At 35.7% G+C, this 19171-nt stretch overlaps 2 protein-coding genes and 2 non-coding genes across 4 annotated transcripts; 2 read left to right on the top strand and 2 right to left on the bottom strand.

Moving 5' to 3' along the window:
* Positions 1-1310: 1310 nt before the first annotated feature.
* Positions 1311-1396, bottom strand: LOC121769604. The gene has a single exon (XR_006043630.1). It is a non-coding gene; the product is annotated as a small nucleolar RNA SNOR75 (small nucleolar RNA).
* Positions 1397-1457: 61 nt separating this feature from the next.
* On the bottom strand, positions 1458-1542 carry LOC121769642. Its single transcript, XR_006043662.1, has one exon. It is a non-coding gene; the product is annotated as a small nucleolar RNA Z159/U59 (small nucleolar RNA).
* Positions 1543-3060: 1518 nt separating this feature from the next.
* LOC121767849 (cyclin-SDS-like) lies at positions 3061-6814 on the top strand. Its single transcript, XM_042164172.1, has 7 exons — positions 3061-4121; positions 4461-4628; positions 4902-5068; positions 5765-5893; positions 6037-6217; positions 6338-6382; positions 6506-6814. Exons 1-7 carry the CDS (start codon positions 3147-3149, stop codon positions 6533-6535), a joined length of 1695 nt encoding a protein of 564 aa, XP_042020106.1. The 5' UTR covers positions 3061-3146; the 3' UTR covers positions 6536-6814.
* Positions 6815-8233: 1419 nt separating this feature from the next.
* LOC121767551 (vestitone reductase-like) lies at positions 8234-10240 on the top strand. Its single transcript, XM_042163839.1, has 4 exons — positions 8234-8472; positions 9120-9641; positions 9724-9919; positions 9992-10240. The coding sequence occupies exons 1-4, from the start codon at positions 8322-8324 to the stop codon at positions 10131-10133; spliced, it is 1011 nt and encodes a 336-aa protein (XP_042019773.1). The 5' UTR covers positions 8234-8321; the 3' UTR covers positions 10134-10240.
* Positions 10241-19171: the final 8931 nt, after the last annotated feature.

The following is a 19171-nucleotide window of genomic DNA, read 5'->3' as shown; positions in this document are numbered from 1 at the left end:
AATCCTTCCCGTCGGGCGTTGCAGAAGTCGAGTTGTCCGGCAGACAGGCGGGACACGACAACCAAAGCAGTTGCTGTGCACGGAATGGTTTCCGTCGGGCAGCGGTGTAGCTTCGGTTCGAGATGGTGGGAGGGTCAGCTCTCAATGAAAGCACCAGTTGTTAAGGGTGTTTCCCTTAACAAGCACCAGCGGCGAGTTTCGCTCGGCAGTGGAGATAAATTTCCGGCGGCCAACAGGTTCGGCGGACGATGGCAGAGTTTATGTGCGCGGGAGTCGCTCGCGACGGGCAGATAACTCGGCGGCTGATAGAATACTCCGGCGTCCAATTAGGATCGGCGGAGGGAATCCAAAATTAGGATTGAAAAACACACGTTATCTTTGGTGGAGAAAATATTTCATTAATTGATTGAATGAATAAAAAAGATAACAGTCTATCCTATTTATAATGCTACTGACTTAATGAACAAGAAAACAAAGATATAGAAAAAGATATGTTAAATCCCTATAATATCTAAACTAAATAATAATAATAGCTAAATCCCTATAGTGGTTTGTATCACGAAGCCACCTCATCCGCGCCGTCCACTGAGAGCTCTGGATGAAAGAGCCAGTTGTTAAGGATATCAATCCTCAACGTCAAATTTTCCACACAATCAAGAAACGGTTGTCATCGTTGTCAAGCGCCCAACGTTTGGGTCGGTGACTTGAATAGCAAAAGGGGCGTCTGAGCACGAGATTTACTCGTCGGCAACCTTAGGAAAGATTTCTTGTTTGCTAAACAAGTGAGCCAAATAATGATATTTCGATTGATTGACTAATTATTATAAATATGTATGGGTAAAAAAAGATATGCTAAATCCCTATAATATCTAAACAAAATAATAATAATAATAATAGAATACTTGTATCACATATAGCGAATCAACTATGATTTACACCTGCGTTGCCTACAATAGCACAAACTGTACGATTGTACATTTTGAAGATTTTAGTTGAATTTTACAAGACTATATCATTAAATTTAAATGATCAACTTATATCAATACAACAGAAACAGTAACATGTCATGTTAACTATCATAGTAGTATCGGTACTAGAACTCATAGGATATCTGTAGTAGTGTTCGGAATCAAAAGATCAAACCAGATTAGATTAACAGAAATGTATATAAATTTGTTCCTTGATATGTCTAGTCGCAGAGAAGGCGAAAGTTTATTAATCATCAGAGTTAAATTTATTATACCGGCAACTTAAAAGCAATTAGAGCTAAATAAAAAAATTGATTTTCATAATAAAATGGGTACCATTGAACCTCTCAGACAAATGCCTCGAATTGTCATCAATATTGTTAAGAATGGACGTCAGACTCGTCATCTATGGTTCATCATCATTGAGAACAATCGAACCCCTTCAAATGTATAATAAACATAAAAGCATAAATGATTTAAAATTAAAAGCACTCTTCAGTTCAGGTCTCCATAAATCTTCCGCACGAAAAATTCTCAGAAGAACGAAAGTTATGTTGTAATCATCATCAGAGGCCAACACATAAAAGCAAAAATATCTGGAAATTTTCGAAAACAATAATATGATGCAAAAGAAAAAACTCATAATCCAGGATTTATATAACAAATGAATCTCCTCAGCTATGTAGATTCAGCACATAAATTTATCTCCTGGTCTTTACTCAAATACATCACCAGAGTAAGATCGAAGAATGAAGCTGAATCAATCAACGGGATTGAATCAAAGAAGAAATGAATCGAAAGTTGAAAGAGAAAGATAGATTGCGTGATGCAATGCTATAGAGTACTGCAATAACAAACCCTAGAACTAAAATTGATCATCGATTGGGCCGTTATGTTTGGCCCATGAGTAATTTGGGTGGGCAAAAGTGTTTGGCCCATGAGTAATTTGGGTGGGCAATGTGATTCGATTAGAATAAAGACCCAAACATGTTGAAAGAAACTATACCTCTTTTATTCCTTCAACATCATAACTTCAATTTCAAATTAAGTTGTTAATCGAATTTGAAGTTTGACTCTAAATTCCTCTCGCATCGCACGAATTACGCATCTATCTAAAAGAAAATTTATGAACCACACTCCACACACATAATATTGATGATGCTTATACAATTTTATTACTACTTCAAGAAAGACCAATAAAACGTGTAATATAGAAGCACAAGGCCACCACTCTTTACATATTGTTTTGTTTGGGTGATAGTCATTTTCACTCAATATTCATGGCACTTTCTACGTGAGCTATGACTACGAATATATAAGTGAGAATACTTACTAATTAATTGCATCTTTATTTAGGGATGGGTGCCTTATGTTGTTACATGTTATATTTATTCACTTCAAATGTTAACTAATTTGTTCTGATTTGTGCGTAGCATGTTTCATCTTATACTACTAATTTACATAAAACCTGTGTGGCGATGTTACAAGTAGTAGATAGATACTCCACTAGCCATACTCCTAATGGTACTAGTATAACATTGAATTGATCATGGATTGGATCGGTGGTTCAAGAACCAAGTATTAGATGGAAATGGATCAAATTAATGTTTTATTTCTATATATTACATTCAAATGAATGGAAAATGTAATAATATCTATTGTTTCTTTTTATGAAGCTAGTTTAGAACAAAGGGAGGTGGATCAGTTTTACTTTTGCCGTTCCAATCTTATCGACTAGCCTTTACTAGGCAAATTAAAAACAATTTTAAGCCTCATGCATAATTTATCCATGTATGGAATAAAAAGCAAGATTCAACATTAAATATCTTGCGAAATTTAGATGAGATAATAATCAGAAGTTGAACTATAGTAAATATATGGTACAATGCACTTAACAATCAAGCCATGTATTGTGTATAGGAAACACCATTAGTTCAACTAATAAGGATTAAATTAAATTAAATTAATAACAAAGGAATGTTATACTATTAACGTGAAGGTGGACGACAGTGGGGCCCGTCGTATAACCATTTCGTATAAATACCTCATCAACGATCCTTAACCGTCTCCCACAGCATTCCCCACACACAGGGGCACATTCAAACGCACGCGAAAAAAATATCTCCAGCAATTCTGATTCGATCACGTCTCTGTTGAGGCGAAACTCTTCCTTGATCGATGAAGCGCAAGCTCAGTTCTGATCATGTTTCAGAAATCGAATATCAATTGCTCTCGTTCGGACGGAAACAGCTCCGATCGAAGCTTTGTCGTCGGCGGCGGCTTCACATCTCACCTATCGTTGTATTTTCCGGAAATGATTCACATTTTGCAACAGTAAGTGAGGTCTCGGGTGACTCTAGCATCGGATCGGTGAGCAATCCGAATCCGCAGGAAATTCAGGACAAGTCTAGTAGAATTGTTACTAGATCATATTATAGGAAGATTTTTAGGAATGCGAGCAGAAATCACGATGAAACGGTGGAGTTATCGGATGTTTCATGCGTGGAATCGTGTTCAGGAACGAACAGAGACTTGAATTTGAAGAGTTCGAATGTGGAGGAACTAGAAGTTGAAGGAGTCGAGGTCACCAAATCTGAAGTTTCTAGTGCTTTGCGGTTTTCGTTTCCCGTCAACGACGCGACGGTGAAGGAAAATCAGAGCTCTGTTGGAAATGCTGTCGCCTTGGAGATTTCTGGCGTTGGCGAGATGTCCTGTGAAGAAATCACAAATTCCGCAGCTGAAAACGATGTCGTATCACTCGATTCCGCAGCGAATGCAACCAAAACTATTGAAAATGAAAAAGCGTCTGAAGAAATCCGACCTCCAAGCCTCGTCGCATTCGACTTCGATTTAGCTTGCTCGGAGCAGTTCTCCAGCGGCGCCGTTACTAATGGCTGCGAAGAAGTATATAATGAGGAGGAGCATAACTCCTCGTCGTCAGGATTTTTGTATGCGGTTTCGGATTCTGAATTTAGTTCCGACTATACGCCGTCAATCTGGAGTTGCACTTCCGGAAGTCAATTTTCCGAGAGGTCGTACGGAGACGAGAGTTCTTCGCCTACTTTTGAGTTATTCGGGCAATTTAAACAGCAGTTCTACAGATCGACCTTTTCCTTTAATGATTGTGATTATCATAATTCGGATGAAGTCAATGTGAGTTTCGAATAATTTTTTATACCACCTACCTTTAGATGACTGTCTTGATTTGCTGCTTCTGGATGAATCTCATATTATTATTAATCTGATTTTAGTTGTTTTTCGTATTTTGTGTGATACCAATGCGCATGCGCAGACATCGTTACTCTTCTGAGCAAATGGATCGATTTGTGTGCTATATTTTATACTATGATTTTAATTTAGGATTAGGCCTAATTAAGGGGATAATTTATTCATATCCATAATGAGAGGCATGCGAGCAGCAAATTAGACGTTAGCAGAGTTACTTTTCCGTTGCAATAATGATAATTCATTTGCCAATTGTTTGTGAATTAGGGATTGGGGCTAGAAGACGAAGAAGATGAAGAGAGCTTCAGGATGATGAGGATGAGAGAGAGGAGACAAGTATATGTGCATGATTATACAGAGGAATACTGTAATGATACTACTTATGGAGACCTAGTCATTCAGCAACGCTTGCATATGGTCCACTGGATTGTCGAGGTCTGTGCAGATAACTTCCGACTTTTCTTTGCCATTCATCCTCCATAACTGAAATTGCTAGAATTAGTAATAATATAAGTATGTTGGATTAATTATCTGTCTATCTTGGTTGGGAAATGATTTAGACTTTTAGGAGGTTCTATTTTTCAATCATAACTGTGAGGGGGCAATTCCATTGTATAATATGCCTGAATAAGTTCATATCAGAGGATTCTGCATTATTTTTTGGTGAATTATGTGGTCAATTATTTAATTCTGGACTTAATCATGCAGCAAGCTACCAAAGCGGAGCTTCAGCAGGAAACCATGTTTCTAGGAGTCAATCTTCTGGACAGGTTTCTTAGTAAGGGATACTTCAAAAGCGTGAGAAATCTTCAGATTGCTGGCATTGCGTGCCTCACTTTAGCCACCAGGCTTGAAGAAAATCAACCCTACAACTGGTAATGATTTAATGTGTTCGTTATTTTGTTATTTGTGTAGAGATTTGTGGCAGTCTGCAAAATTCCTTTCTAAACTTTAGATTCGATCATGTCTTTGACCGAAGATTGTTACTGTAGGACTAACGTAAAACATTACATAACAACAATTGAGTAATGAATAATATTCATGTCTTATACAGAGTAGTAAAACTTTCTCCAACAGAAAATATTTATCAGTACATATCTATATTTACTAGAATCAGGAGTCTGGTGTAGAAAATGTGAGAGTGTTTTATGGACACTGAAAATGTTTATTATCAAAACCAAGATAAGTGATACACTACAAACTCATGTTGCTTTTGTAATATGCCTCATTTAGGTTGTATTTCCTAGACTTGTAAAGTTCATATATATATATATGTATTATCAGCTATTTGGCTAATCAATCTTCTATTCCAATGTTGCTCTATTTTAAGAGTGGCAAGGAGATGGAATTGTTCCCAACTCAAAGCAGAACCTTAATAGATTTAACGCACTTTCATGTAGTATTATATTTTTATATCTGGATGAAGGTCTATGTACTGGATGTGACGATCTTTACCTTTTGTGTACATGACACACAAATATTCTGTTTATTAATAATGTAAAATCAACAGAAAAAGCTAAGCCTTGAGTGAGCACTGTTATGGAATTCTAACTTGAATAAAATTGTATCAGTGTTCGGAAGAAGTCATTTTACGTTGGTAGCACTGTTTATGCCCGGTGTGAAGTGGTGGCTATGGAGTGGCTAGTTCAGGAAGTCCTCAACTTCAAATGCTTCTTGCCCACTGTGTACAACTTCCTTTGGTACATATTTTTTTTCTTGCATTGTTTTCAGTTAATAGCCTTCAGATTAAGATGCCAGAAATTTTTACTTGGCCTTGTATCACTCTAAATCTTGGAAGCAAATTAGCATGTTCTCAGGCTGTATTGACTTTTAATGTGCACAGGTTCTACCTTAAAGCTGCAAAAGCTAACGAGAACTTGGAGAAGACATCCAAATACCTTGCAGTACTCACGCTGATGGGCCACCAGATGCTTTCCTACTGGCCATCAACTGTGGCAGCTGGACTTGTTACTATTGCTTCAATTGCAACTGATCAAGATGCTTCCTGCCACTTGGTCACAAAGGTAGTCATTCACAGTCTTGCATTTAACTCCTGAGTATTTAATTGTTTAATGTTATGAAATTCGATGGTTGTCACTATGATTAGAGTTTTTGTTGATGAATCTCATACCTTGATGATGCAGATTCATGCAAGTCACAATGATAAAGATTTACCAGAATGCATTAAGGTATTTGTTAAATTGCATGTACTATAAATTTCTCATAATTTGCTAGTATGGCAATTTGTTTTAGTTCTCATCATTAAGTTTCATCTTTCTGCACTTTATTCACACATTGTTTAACTGTGACAGAGTATGGAATGGATGGTGAAGTACCTCTAGTAGCTGTAGCATTCATGGACGAAATTTTGAGGGCCAATCACTCTTGTGCAGTAGTATCATTCTTTCTTGTACACCGATTGTCATAAATCGAGTAGAGTTTGTAAGCAACACATATAATTCTTACTGTAAGCAGCCCCGATAAACTGTAGGGTGATCTTATTCTTTTCAACTGATCATAAGCTAGTTACTTCTCATGTAATTGCAGTATTCCCAAAGGATGTAGTAATTCGTTACACGTTGTCATTGTTATGATAAAGAATGGCAACTTTTTTGTCTGTATGAAATTGTGCAATCTTCAAAATTTCTTCTGGAAAACTCAAACCAATAAGAACTGTTTGCTACTCACATAAGCTGAACTGACAGGAAGATCTGGAGACGGATGGGTCGTAACAACTGGCATTGGTGAATTGGGAATATATTGCATCCCCCTCTTTTCCTAGGCTATCTCTCTCTTCTCCTTCCCGGCCTTCTCCATTGCCATCGCCCCTACGTCCTTGTCTGCCTTTTAGGTGGCTATGTATTCCCTTTTGAGGCTATCCTTTCCCAGGACAAAGCCTTTAGCTAGCAAGTAGATCCTCACCACATCCTCAGTCTTTTCACAGCATTTACCTTTTACATGTTGTCACATTCATATACTATATGTTTCACATTTGAAATCTTGGATTGTGACTCTTCACTTCAACTTTTTATCTTTTGAAATCGCCACACAGACAACAATGGAATGAGATGCATCTCAAATCTCAACGAAGAGCAGAAATCTATATCTCTGTTTGAAGCATTTCCTAGTATTCGTGATTGGATCTAAGCTATCTAATTTCATCAACACTTCATATAGCTAGCAGTTTCACTGATCCATGAAATAAATAGTGATGCTCCCAGTTAGAAAGGCAGCTGCATCAGTTGCTTCACTTTCCCTGTATGCTTGTGAGACATTACTGACCTTAATTGTCCTAATCTGTCAATATCAGATAAAACTAAGCTCTGCTGAAACATCTACTGATCTACGACAAAACTAAGCTTATAGTTATAGCTAAACCAAGTTTGTTCGAGATACATAAGCCGCACATCTAAAACGTCAATTATTCATCCACGAGAAGTTGGCTGCAGTTCTCATTCTATTGTCTCGGTATGATCCATCAATGCTGCGCACTAACGTAGTGAAAAATAATTTGGAAAAATGGACAGAAATTGACCAAACGGATTCTAGATTCTAGAACTGAGCTAATAATAAACAATGGTTCACTGCGCTTATAGTAATGCATAAAATTGCGAATATGTTTTTCATTATATCGTTAAGCACAGCTGACCACACATAGCATATTTTACTTGTTTTAATTTCGAATTTTTAGTAGAAGAAAATTTGCAATTACCGGATCGGACAGTGCCAATTTTGCCGGCACAACGGTTGATTTTATTTTAAACACGGCTGGCCTGTATTTTACTAGTGTTCATTATAGTAAACTAGTAGTGATTATCAATTTATAAATTTATTCGTACTAAATTTTCCCCAAATCAATCCAAATAATGGGTCATGATCATGAATTTCATATTCTTTAGTCGTTACTTCACATGTCACAGTCAAAATTAAATGAAATCCATATTATGTTTTTATTAAAAAACATACATATAGATAGTACTATGGCTACTTACATACATTCATTTGTGGCAACAAAAAATATCCTCTTATCCAAAGCATGAATCTTCAGCCGGCTGGAACACTTGTCCAAGAGAAAAAGACACGTACGGCTCTCCTTCACCTCCCCAATATTTAAACATACATACATCCATGGCTCCATTTGAGAAAGAGAGCAAAATGATGAATGAAAACCAAAAAACAGTGTGTGTGACTGGTGGAACTGGTTTTCTTGGATCATGGACTATCAAGAGACTACTCCAAGATGGCTACTCCGTCAACGCCACCGTCAGGCTCCCCCCAGGTTCCAATTTCATATTCTAACAATCTCATTTTACAAAATTCATTATACTTACTAGGTAGGTAAGACAGGGACGGATCCAGGAATTTATATGAAGAGGGGCAAAAATATATATAGACAAAATTTAAGAGATTTAAGAGGGGCAATTAGTAAGAAATTAAAACAAATATATTTTACATGTATAGTTTATGTATATGTGATGAAATTTGAGGTGGGGCATTTGCCCATGCTAACTAGTAGCTAGATCCGTCCCTGAGGTAAGATGTGCTAACTTGATACATACTCCCTCCGTCCCCGTTAATTGTCCACTTTGGTTCGGGCACGTGTTTCAATAAATCTAAAGGAAAGTAGATTGAAAAAGTTAGTGGAATATGAGTCTCACTTTTGTATATTAGGTTTATAATAAAATGAGAGTGAAATGAGTTAGTATAATGTGAGACCTACTTACCATTTATGATAAAAAGTGAAAGTGGACAATTAATGGAGACGGACGAAAATAACAAAAGTGGACAATTAACGGGGGACGGAGGAAGCAACAAGTTATCTTGATTCAACATGTTAGCATAAAAAATGGCTTAGAGATACCATCTTAACTAAATTGTGCTACCGAATAGCTGTTGAGCCTAATATCTCATGTGATATTGTTTTAGAGGGCAAAAGGGACATTAGCTACATAACAAATCTCCCCGGCGCGGCGGAGCGCCTGAAGATCTTCAACGCCGACTTGGACGAGCCGGAGTCTTTCTGCCCGGCTGTCCAAGGATGCTACGGCGTCTTCCACATGGCCCACCCGCTCGACTTCGCCGACAACGAGGCCGAGGAGGTCAAGCTCAAACGAGTCACCTCCGCCCTACGCGGAATTCTGCGCATCTGCGCCGACACCAAAACGGTCAGGCGCGTGGTCTACACCTCCAGCATCTCCACCGCCGCCTTCAAAAGCGGCGGCGGCGTCACCGACGAGAGCTCGTGGACCGACGTCGAGGCCATCCGCAGCATGAAGATGTTCGGTGGTTCGTACATCGTGACGAAGACGGTGACGGAGAGAGCCGCCATTGATCTCGCGGCGGAACTCGGTTTAGACCTGGTTTCGGTGCTGCCGACGTGGATTACTGGGCCTTTCATTTGTCCTAATTTTCCGGACACCGTTTTAGCTTCGTTGGCGTTGCTCATTGGTATCAGTATTCTACAAACTATGTTTAATTAATAGAGTATCATAAACTAAAATGTTTATTTAATTAGAATAATTATGTATAGGTGAGAAAGGGTTCTATCGGCACCTGAAAGAATCGAGCGTAGTCCACGTGGACGATGTTGCTAGAGCTCATATTCACCTGCTGGAATATCCGGAGGCGAAGGGGCGATACATCGTGGCGGCGGCTGAGTTCACCATACAAGAGATTTGCGATTTTCTTTCTGCTAAATATCCCGAATATCCGATGCCGTCTCCAGAGTAATTAAATTAATTCTATAACTATTTCTTTTTTATTTACTTATTAATTAGGGATTATTAATTTATGGGCAGTTTGTGGAAAGATTTGACACCGGTGAAATTGTCGGGTCTGTCGACGAAGAAGCTGGAGGCAACTGGGTTCAAGTACGATAATGGATTGGAAGAAATGTTTGACCACGCCATTGCAACATGCAAACACAAAGGGTTTATGTAGTTTATATTGATGTTAAGGGCAATTGTTGAATCAAGTTAGTTTCTAGTAAAGTAAAAGAAAAAATAATATACAGAACAATCTTATTTACATTATTATTTTTTCTCTTATTTTACTTTCTCTCAACTTTACCTATTTATTATTATTTTTATGAAACAAGTGCGAAAAACGAAGTGGGACAAACTATCTGGGACTGAGGGAGTACTAGTAAATCATAATTCTCCCGATTGCAAAATTTAATTTTTGCATGCACTTAGCTTCAAAAAACCCCTCAATATCAATTGATTCAATTCCATTTATGGGTGAGCATTCGGGTTTCGGTTCGATTTTTTGCCAAAACCGAACCAAATCTGAAAAACCGAATTTAGTTGAAAACTCAAACCGAACCGAACCCGTAAAACCGAAAACCGAACTTCAAAAACCGAACAAAACCGAAAAAACCAAAATTTAAAAAAAAAACCAAAAAAATAGTATATATTAATATATATATATATATAATTTATTTTATTTTATAGTATATACTAATAGAATATAAATATATATAATATAAAATTAATAGAATATATAATGCATATTATATCAAATATATTAAAATAATATATATTATATATATGATATAATATAAATTAATAGAATAAATATATATAATATTATATTTACAACATAATTCGGGTTTTTTCGCCCGAACCGAACCAAACCGAAATACCGATTTTTTGTATTTTTAAAACCGAACCGAAAAACCGAAAAAACCGACCGAATTTCAAAATTTCGGTTCGGATTTTCGGTTTTTGGGTTTTTTGCTCACCCATAATTCCATTGAGAGGGAGAAATTTGGCTTGCCCTTGATGCAATTGTTATCTTGGGCCAACTATATGTTAGTAACATTTTGTAATCTTAATGATATGGTTTTTCTATTGTTCGTATATTTCTATTATATATAAAGCGTGCATCTTCTAATATTATTTAGGTTAGTTGGATCAGTAACAACCTATAAAAAAAATGTGAAATTATAAATTGTGTATGCAAAAGAGAGAGAAGACTTTTTATTAAAAAATGGGCTGAAGCCTGTTGATGAATTGGTACACCGTACATTTAAATTTATAATAGTAGTTCATTAATGAGATTACTTAGCCCAACTGCACAAATGAGCCAAGCTTGATACTTACTTGATTTCTTCTTTTTATCTTTTCTATAATGTGTAAAAACATAACTATCCGATGTTTTCTAGTTAATTAATTTGCTATGTGATAAAGACTTCAAATAAAATCCCATGTAAACGATAATCTCAAAGGCCAAAAGTAAAGTTGGTAGGAGTATTTAATATCTAACCATTTGATTGCCTTTTGTTTTTCTAACTTGCATAGCCAAAGGCCCAAGTAAACAAAACAATAATCCATGACACAATCCAAATTTTAGTAGGCTATGATTTAGTTTAGTTTTGTAGTAGTAGTATTAATTAGAACTGAGCAATCCAATTAGGATTTATAATTGTTTTATATTAAATATAAAAATTTTAATTAGATATATTTATGTGGGTTTATCATTTAAAAATCATCATATACTAGCATAATTTAGAAAATGGCTAATTGTCAGAAGAACTATAAAATTTGGTCAAATATTAATATCTTCGCAACTTTACAAATTAATTAACAAAAAATATGAAATTTAGATTTGATAAAAACTATCTCATCAAAAAAAAAATTGGTGAAATTATATTTGATATAAAAGCCGAAAAATCATAAGTAAATATTCGCAAACAAGTTAAATGCTTGCCAATTCATACGAAAACACCGCCATTTAGTTGAAAAACATCAACAATAATTCTATATTATACATAGACGATCAAGTATTTTCCTCGTAGAGTAATTGAGATCAAATCCAAAATTTATAATTTTCAACTGATATTTCAAGTTAAAAGACATAATACTAGAATCTAACCAAATTTCATATTTTATACCAATTTGATCATTAATAAAGTTAGTTTTTTTATAAAATAAATGTTAATTAACTTAATATTCTAATATTACTAATATTTATATTTCATCCGTCCTTGAAAAGTATGAATAATTTTCTTTTTAGTTTGTCCTTGAAAAGTACTCCCTCTGTCCCAAGATAAACGACTCACCTTTCTTTTTGGGACGTCCCAAGATAAGTGAGTCATTTCATTTTTTGGTATTCTCTTTCTTACTTTTTCTCTCTACTTTATTAACTCTCTTACTTTATTCACTTTCCACTTTATTAACAAAACTTCATTTCCTTAAACCTCGTGCCGAAAAGTTTTTGCTTACTTATCTTGGGACGGAGGGAGTATGGACATTCTAATTTTGAAATTTTTTTTATACTCTAATAAGATGGAACCCATTATCTACTAACAAAATTTGATTTTTTTTTTTCTATTTATAATTTACTTTATCAATTGTGTTAGTAGATAATGGTTTCCACCTTATTTTTTTTCTATTTATAATTTACTTTATCAATTGTGTATTAAAATTCATGTTAAACTAAATGTTTATGCTTTTTTTTTTGGACTAAGTGAGAATTTTGTAGTAAAGGTTTTTAAAATAGTGAAACTAAGGACATAGTACTCTTTGTGGTTAAGAAATACTCCTTTAAAGTGGATAGTTTAGAGCGGCACGCCCTACGCAGTATTGTTAGGTTGTCTCGATAGAATATCTATAGGTATAAAATTATCCAATATATTATACTCTTATCAACATGTCTAACTCACCTCCCATAAATTAGAAAAAACAAAATAGAACAAGATAAAAATGAAAAAAGTTTCCCCAACTTGCGGCATTTTCCTCCAAGTTAATAATGAATATAGGATACTATTATTTATGCGGTGACAGTTATCGGGACATGATTATAAATCGGATTGAATAATAAATATCCAACAACATAAAAAGAACTTGATAAGTATGATGGAATAATTTGTCTCGATCAAACCTAATTTCATATTCTCAATAATTTCAAGGATAGATTGCCTCCTTTTCGATCTGTATTAAACAGTATGTTCTTGCATCAAAAGAATAAGTAATACGATGAGAAATTTAAAATTTTAATATGCGTGCGCACAAAATACTCTTAATTAGTTCATTAACTTAATTAATTATGTATTAATTTAAATAATTAGATACTATTAAACGGGCTTCTCATGTGGCCCGCATGAAATGCGGCACACACAGGAGACCGATTCTAGATTAATTATGTGAAAGTGTGTATAAAGTAGATACTTATTTATATGACCTTTTATTCTTTTACATAAAGACAACTTACTTTTCAAATTTGGTCAACTTACAGTATCAAATTCTTACCTGTCTCAAAATAAATATCCCAACTTACTTATTAAATGGGATCATATCGGTAAAAAGGTACTTTTTTCAATTTTTTATTCTAATCAAACAATATCATTTCAAGTAAAAAAATTGAAATTTTGTGATTTAATATATGAGATTGATCAACTAAACATTATGATTTAAAAGATATTTATTCCTTTTAATACCATTTCTATTATTGAATAGTATAAGTGATTAAGAAGGCGAGAATATCTTTGTGTATATAGGTAGAAGATGTGAACTTGACACTGAATATACAATATTTACATCTGATTTATTTAACACACTTTTACATCCAATAAAGTAGTCATAGTCAAAGTCAAAAATCAAAATATCTGAAATCAGAAAAAGTAAATTAAAAATGTCATTTGCATGCTCCTTTTATCCAAACAAATCCTCAACTAGTAAAATACACGTGTCTAAAGGGCTTCCAGCCTTCCACACTACACACATGGGACATGAAATAGACCAATATCCATTATCCATTTCAATTACAGTTATATACATGTATATTGTAAAGAAAGTACTGTATTATACTAACCGAAGCCGAAGGCATACATACACACATAGGGTTGAGTGGATAAGGTATATTATACCGAAAATTTTGTATCGTTATCGTATCGAAAATATCAATATGAAAGAATTTCATATCGTTACCATATCGAAAATTTCAGTATACCGGATTTTAGTATATCGAAATTTCGGTATGGATAATATCTATACCGTTACCGTATCGAAATTTCGGTATATCGTACCGAATTTCGGTATACTGTTATGAACGGTATATCAAAACTAAATGGATATCTATTTATGATTTCAGGGTTTCCAATAAATATTTTTTGAATATATAGATAAAATAAATGGATATCTATTTATGATTTTAAACTTTTAACCTTTAAAAAAATATATTATTATTATAATCAGTATAAACGGTACGTAGCGATAATTCAATAGTATTGATTTCTGAAATATTTCGGTGTACAGATACGGTATTGTATCGTTACGAAAATTTGATATACCACAAATTCGATATTTTTCAGTACGATACGATCGATATACCATTTTTTCGGTATATTTATCCAACCCTATACACACATACCAAAAATATAATGTGATCAAGTCTTATTTAAATTTAGACGATTATAGTATTAATCTAGCTAACAGTTGAGACGGTCATATAAGTTGCCGCATTATTAGACTTTGTTTTTTCACTTCAATTTTAATTACTAGTCTTATACTACAATTATATATTTATATAGTGATATAGTTATAAGTACCAACAAAAACGGCTCATAGGGAATTCCATTTAAGTCCCAATTTCTTGACCATGTACTACTTCGACGCAAATTGGTCCATTGCGCTAGTCTTTTAAAATCGACTATAATTTGAATGAATGGTTGGAAAAGAAGTTTTGATCCAATGTACTGGGAAGGGACATTGTTCGGATTGGTGGGAATGAATCAAGACTGATTTCAGAAGCATCTTTGCCCCTTCATCAGTGTCATCCAAACAAAGTTCAAGGCTTTCTATTCGACATGGTCCATCAACCGAAAAAGCTCACAGTCGACGATCTCCAACTTCGACAGAAAAACAATGTGGGATCTCATACAGTTGATCCACTACACCTTGGATTATCGGTTCAAGAATACGGGTCCTTGTCGAGGTCGATGTCGAGGTCAACCTCCTTCCCTCCCACATGAGATCATATATTGTTGTCTAAATCAGTTGAGAGACAGATAATCATCTCTCATTATACTATGTTACTATCTATTATCCTAATCTTTTATCTACCTAAGTTTTATAGTATTGTTTTGCCGGTGTATTTCACCGATATTAAGCTCATTGCATGCACAATGGAATATGAATCCCGCTATCTTTTGGGAGCAGCTGCAGATTATGAAATTCCTGGTGATGATGCACCGTATAGTGTTTGAATGTGCAACTATTTTAATACCCACTCGTTTATTTGCTTAAGTTTAAGAATATTACCGAACTTTGGAAAATGTATCACTCTCTAATTACGTTGAAATAAATAGAACTCGTTACTTTTATTGTTATGTCTAAATAATGATAGTTCACTATCTACAAATGGAAGGGATTGGTGAGTGATAACATACTTGTCACACATAGAATTCTGATAGTAAACGAAGCACGGCATAAAAGAAGAGTAAGTTGACACCTTGAACTGGAAGTGTTCGAATACATATCAAACTACCCTCTAGTTACAAAATAAATTACACATGAGTTGATGAGAAAGAATTTAAGAATACAAATATGTGAATGTTGGGCCTCTCTTTTCGAGCCCAAGAGTCGTTCGGCCCGATGTTTTGAAGAAGCAGGCCGATGGGTCAGGGGCAACCAGCCCATGCCTCGGAAGGCCCACTTGGCAGCCCAGTTCTTTTTCCAAGGTCTGCAATATGCAAACAAGACAAATTAAATCCTAATGTACTAATATCAAGTTTGCCAAGTAAGAGAGGAATTTAGGAGATGAGACAACAATACCTTTCCAAAAGTGAACAAACAAACAAGACCGAGAGTTGCAATGAACAAACAAAACTAATAAAACCGAGAGCAAGTATACTCCTGCACTTTCACCCCCCAACCGAGAGCTGCAATGAACAAACAAAACCAATAAAACTCCTAAGGTACTAACACCAACAACCTCTCAAATAAATGGAATGGGACAACTTAGCCTTACCAATAAGAGGACTAAGATTTGCAAAAGAGGCAAGATCAGTTTGTTCGATTAAATCTTGGGCTCGTCAAAGTTAAACGACGTCGTAATTGATTCCATGAGAGGATTTGCTAATTAAATCCCGAGATGATAAATTAATTTCGAACAAGATACATGGAAAAATAAAGCTCCTAAGGTTAAACGAATAATTTCTTAAGCCTTCACAATAAATTAAATTTTCCGATTTAATTAATGATTCGAGGATCCTAGAACTTTTTCTAGAAAAATAAGAGAAAGAATAAATGATCACACACTTAGGATGTATTCATGTTTAAGTTTAATCGACTTCTTAAAGTCTAATTACAATATTTATTTTATTTTTTAAAGGGACGTCCTCGCACGTCGTTTAAGACCAAGTCAAGGAATTTTCGACTAAGGAACTAAGTTTTCGAGGTGGGCATTTCTTTCAAAATGTGAACTTTCCTTTTAACATGTTTATGTGAAAATTATGCTATTTATGTTTTGTCATGCCTTTTATGTTTTATGGAATACCTATCTGCTTGGCTATGCCAATTATGTTTAATCGAATTCGGGTCCCAGTAGGGCCACAAACCCTACTCGGACTAGTGTACACATATGGGGATCGTGAGCTAGCTTTCTAGTTGGCCTGTCCAGTTACCGTAGTGGAATGTGGCCACATTCCCGTTTCACATACGGTTCAGATATGGTATTTATGATGAACTTAGATTGCAATCGACTTTATGAACGAAAATATTTTAGTGACTCGAGCATTTTCAAGTTAAAACTCCGAGATCACTTAACTAGCTGACAAAACTTTTATGAAAATTATGTTTCGGCAATGTGCCCACTGAGTATACCAAGTACTCAGCCCCGCATGTTTCTTTTCTAACGTGTAGGTTAAACGTGAACGAGCGGATGGTGGTGTTGAGCCATTGGTGATAATAAGTTAGCATAAGATGTCCAATAGATCATGTCTTCATACATGATGTATTGTCCTGAACTCTTCCATTGCAGATGTATTTCCCTTTCATGTTAGGATATTCAGATTTTTGTCGTTATTGATCAAACACCAATATCGCTACTCTGATCTATTTTGTGATGAAACCCCTTGAGTTTGTCATGAACGCCCATTGCAGTCTTACTTGTCATATCAATGTTTCACTTTCACCTTTAACCTTATAATTAGTCATTATATAGCCAATCTTACCATAACTAGTAAGTGCGGCCGTGACAACTACAGAACTCACCAGAAATGTTAAGAAATCTTTTGGTGGTAGAACTTGGCTAAACGAGTGAAAAAACATGGTCAGATGAGATTGTGAAAGTCTTAAACTTTGGCATCCACCCGACGATCCTTGGGTGAAGCTGAACACCGACGTGGCCTTTATCACCTCGACGGGACAGGCAGGCGGTGGGGGAGTGGTTCGGGGCTCAGCCGGTTCTCTCTTGGGGGCCTTTTGTACGCCTCTCGTAGCTGGGTCGGCCTTCGAGGCGGAGCTTTTAGCTATTCTTCACGGGTTGACACTGGCTATGCAGTTCTCCTCGCAGGTTTGGGTCGAGATGGATGCAACAGCAGTGGTTGCGGTGTTCAGTTCAGGACGCGGAGGAGCAGCGGATGTGAGACACCACATGGCTCGCATTCGCACTTTGATCTCACAGCTGCAGGTTATGTTCTCTCACATCTATCGAGAGGGCAACCGGGCAGCCGATTTTTTGGCAGGTAGGGGGGTCCAGACCCCTGCCATCACCTTCTTTGATGCAGATTCAGTGCCTCGGTATTTGAAGTCGCTCGTGAGGATGGACCAGTTGGGCTATCCGAACTTCAGATTCAGATATCGAGATGGATGACTACTTCACATGGTTCGTGGTTTTGATCTATGGTTTTTTGCTTTCCTTGGGATTTTGCCAACTTTTGGCCATCATCCTTGTTTTTATTTTGATGTATTGCTTTGTTATGTTTGTTTTCTCGTTAGTTAGATGGTTAGTACCCGGTCTGTGGGGATATCAGAGTAGCTTTGTTAGCTCTTGTGATTTGTATCTCTCGTGCGGACCGAGTCACTTTTGGGCTTGGTTGATGTATGTTCCCTTGATGTTTTTTGATATAGACAGGTTGGGGGTCTGCCTTAACCCCCCTGCCGTGATGGTGTTTGAGAAAAAAAAAACTCAAAGCTACGTACAAAAAGAATGGATAAGCTAAGGTTTTGGAGGAACTGCATGGACTTATGGTACTTAGTATAAATGTTGTTACAGATTTTAACATTTTTTTTTCTAAATGCAGTCAAGTACTGAGATTCTGGGATTGACGGCTTGTACGTCCACAAGCCAATTGCAAATATGATCCCAGAGTTGGTTACTGAGGTCGTGCACGCGGTGCATGAAATGATAAATTGGTATAACTTGTAAATAAATTGATGTGTATGGGTAATGAGTTGGGTTAACTTTCCATAAATGAAAATGTCCATATTTTTATGGGACATATTAAGAGAGTGCACAAATTTTTATGGGACAGAGGGAGTAATTTGCATGCAACTATACCTTTTAAAAAAAACTCTTATATAAAGGAGGAAATTAGAAATGATGTCAAGAGGGCTCGAACTTGGCACCTCAAACAATAATGTCTAAGCTCCTTGTCACTAGGACAAAAGTTCTGGAATGCAACTATGCCTATTTTGTAAAACCACTATTTGCTAAGATGTAGTGGATAGTTTGATAATTAGGTAAGAAAAAGTACGACTGACAATTTTTTATCCGACACGATATTTCGACACGAATTCGCACAAAGTTAACCCGACACGAACACACACGTTTAGGATTTGGATCCTTGTAGGGTTGATCCAATAAGAACCCGAAGATAATGGGTTGGGTCGGGTCGGGTTTGGGTTATCTGTTAAGAATTCATTAAAAATTTTAAAATTTAATTTTAGTTAGCTTTTATCAATTAAAAAATATTATACTTTAATTTTATTTTTAAAAATAATTATTTTAATATTATATTATATTTTATTATTTTG

This window comes from Salvia splendens, chromosome 15, assembly GCF_004379255.2.
Source record: "Salvia splendens isolate huo1 chromosome 15, SspV2, whole genome shotgun sequence".
In the NCBI taxonomy this organism is placed as follows: domain Eukaryota; kingdom Viridiplantae; phylum Streptophyta; class Magnoliopsida; order Lamiales; family Lamiaceae; genus Salvia; species Salvia splendens.
The sequence above is the reverse complement of the archived record's forward strand: the minus strand, read 5'-3'. Positions and strand labels throughout refer to the sequence as shown.

What these genes read in the sequence shown, in the direction of transcription:
- LOC121767849 (XM_042164172.1), top strand. Translation starts at nt 3,147, where the DNA reads ATGAAGCGCAAGCTCAGTTCTGATCATGTTTCAGAAATCGAATATCAA. An exon ending in ATAATTCGGATGAAGTCAAT is followed by an intron (nt 4,122 to 4,460) that starts GTGAGTTTCGAA and finishes TTTGTGAATTAG; the next exon opens with GGATTGGGGCTAGAAGACGA. An exon ending in CCTGCCACTTGGTCACAAAG is followed by an intron (nt 6,218 to 6,337) that starts GTAGTCATTCAC and finishes TTGATGATGCAG; the next exon opens with ATTCATGCAAGTCACAATGA.
- LOC121767551 (XM_042163839.1), top strand. Translation starts at nt 8,322, where the DNA reads ATGGCTCCATTTGAGAAAGAGAGCAAAATGATGAATGAAAACCAAAAA. An exon ending in TTCGTTGGCGTTGCTCATTG is followed by an intron (nt 9,642 to 9,723) that starts GTATCAGTATTC and finishes AATTATGTATAG; the next exon opens with GTGAGAAAGGGTTCTATCGG. An exon ending in TATCCGATGCCGTCTCCAGA is followed by an intron (nt 9,920 to 9,991) that starts GTAATTAAATTA and finishes ATTTATGGGCAG; the next exon opens with TTTGTGGAAAGATTTGACAC.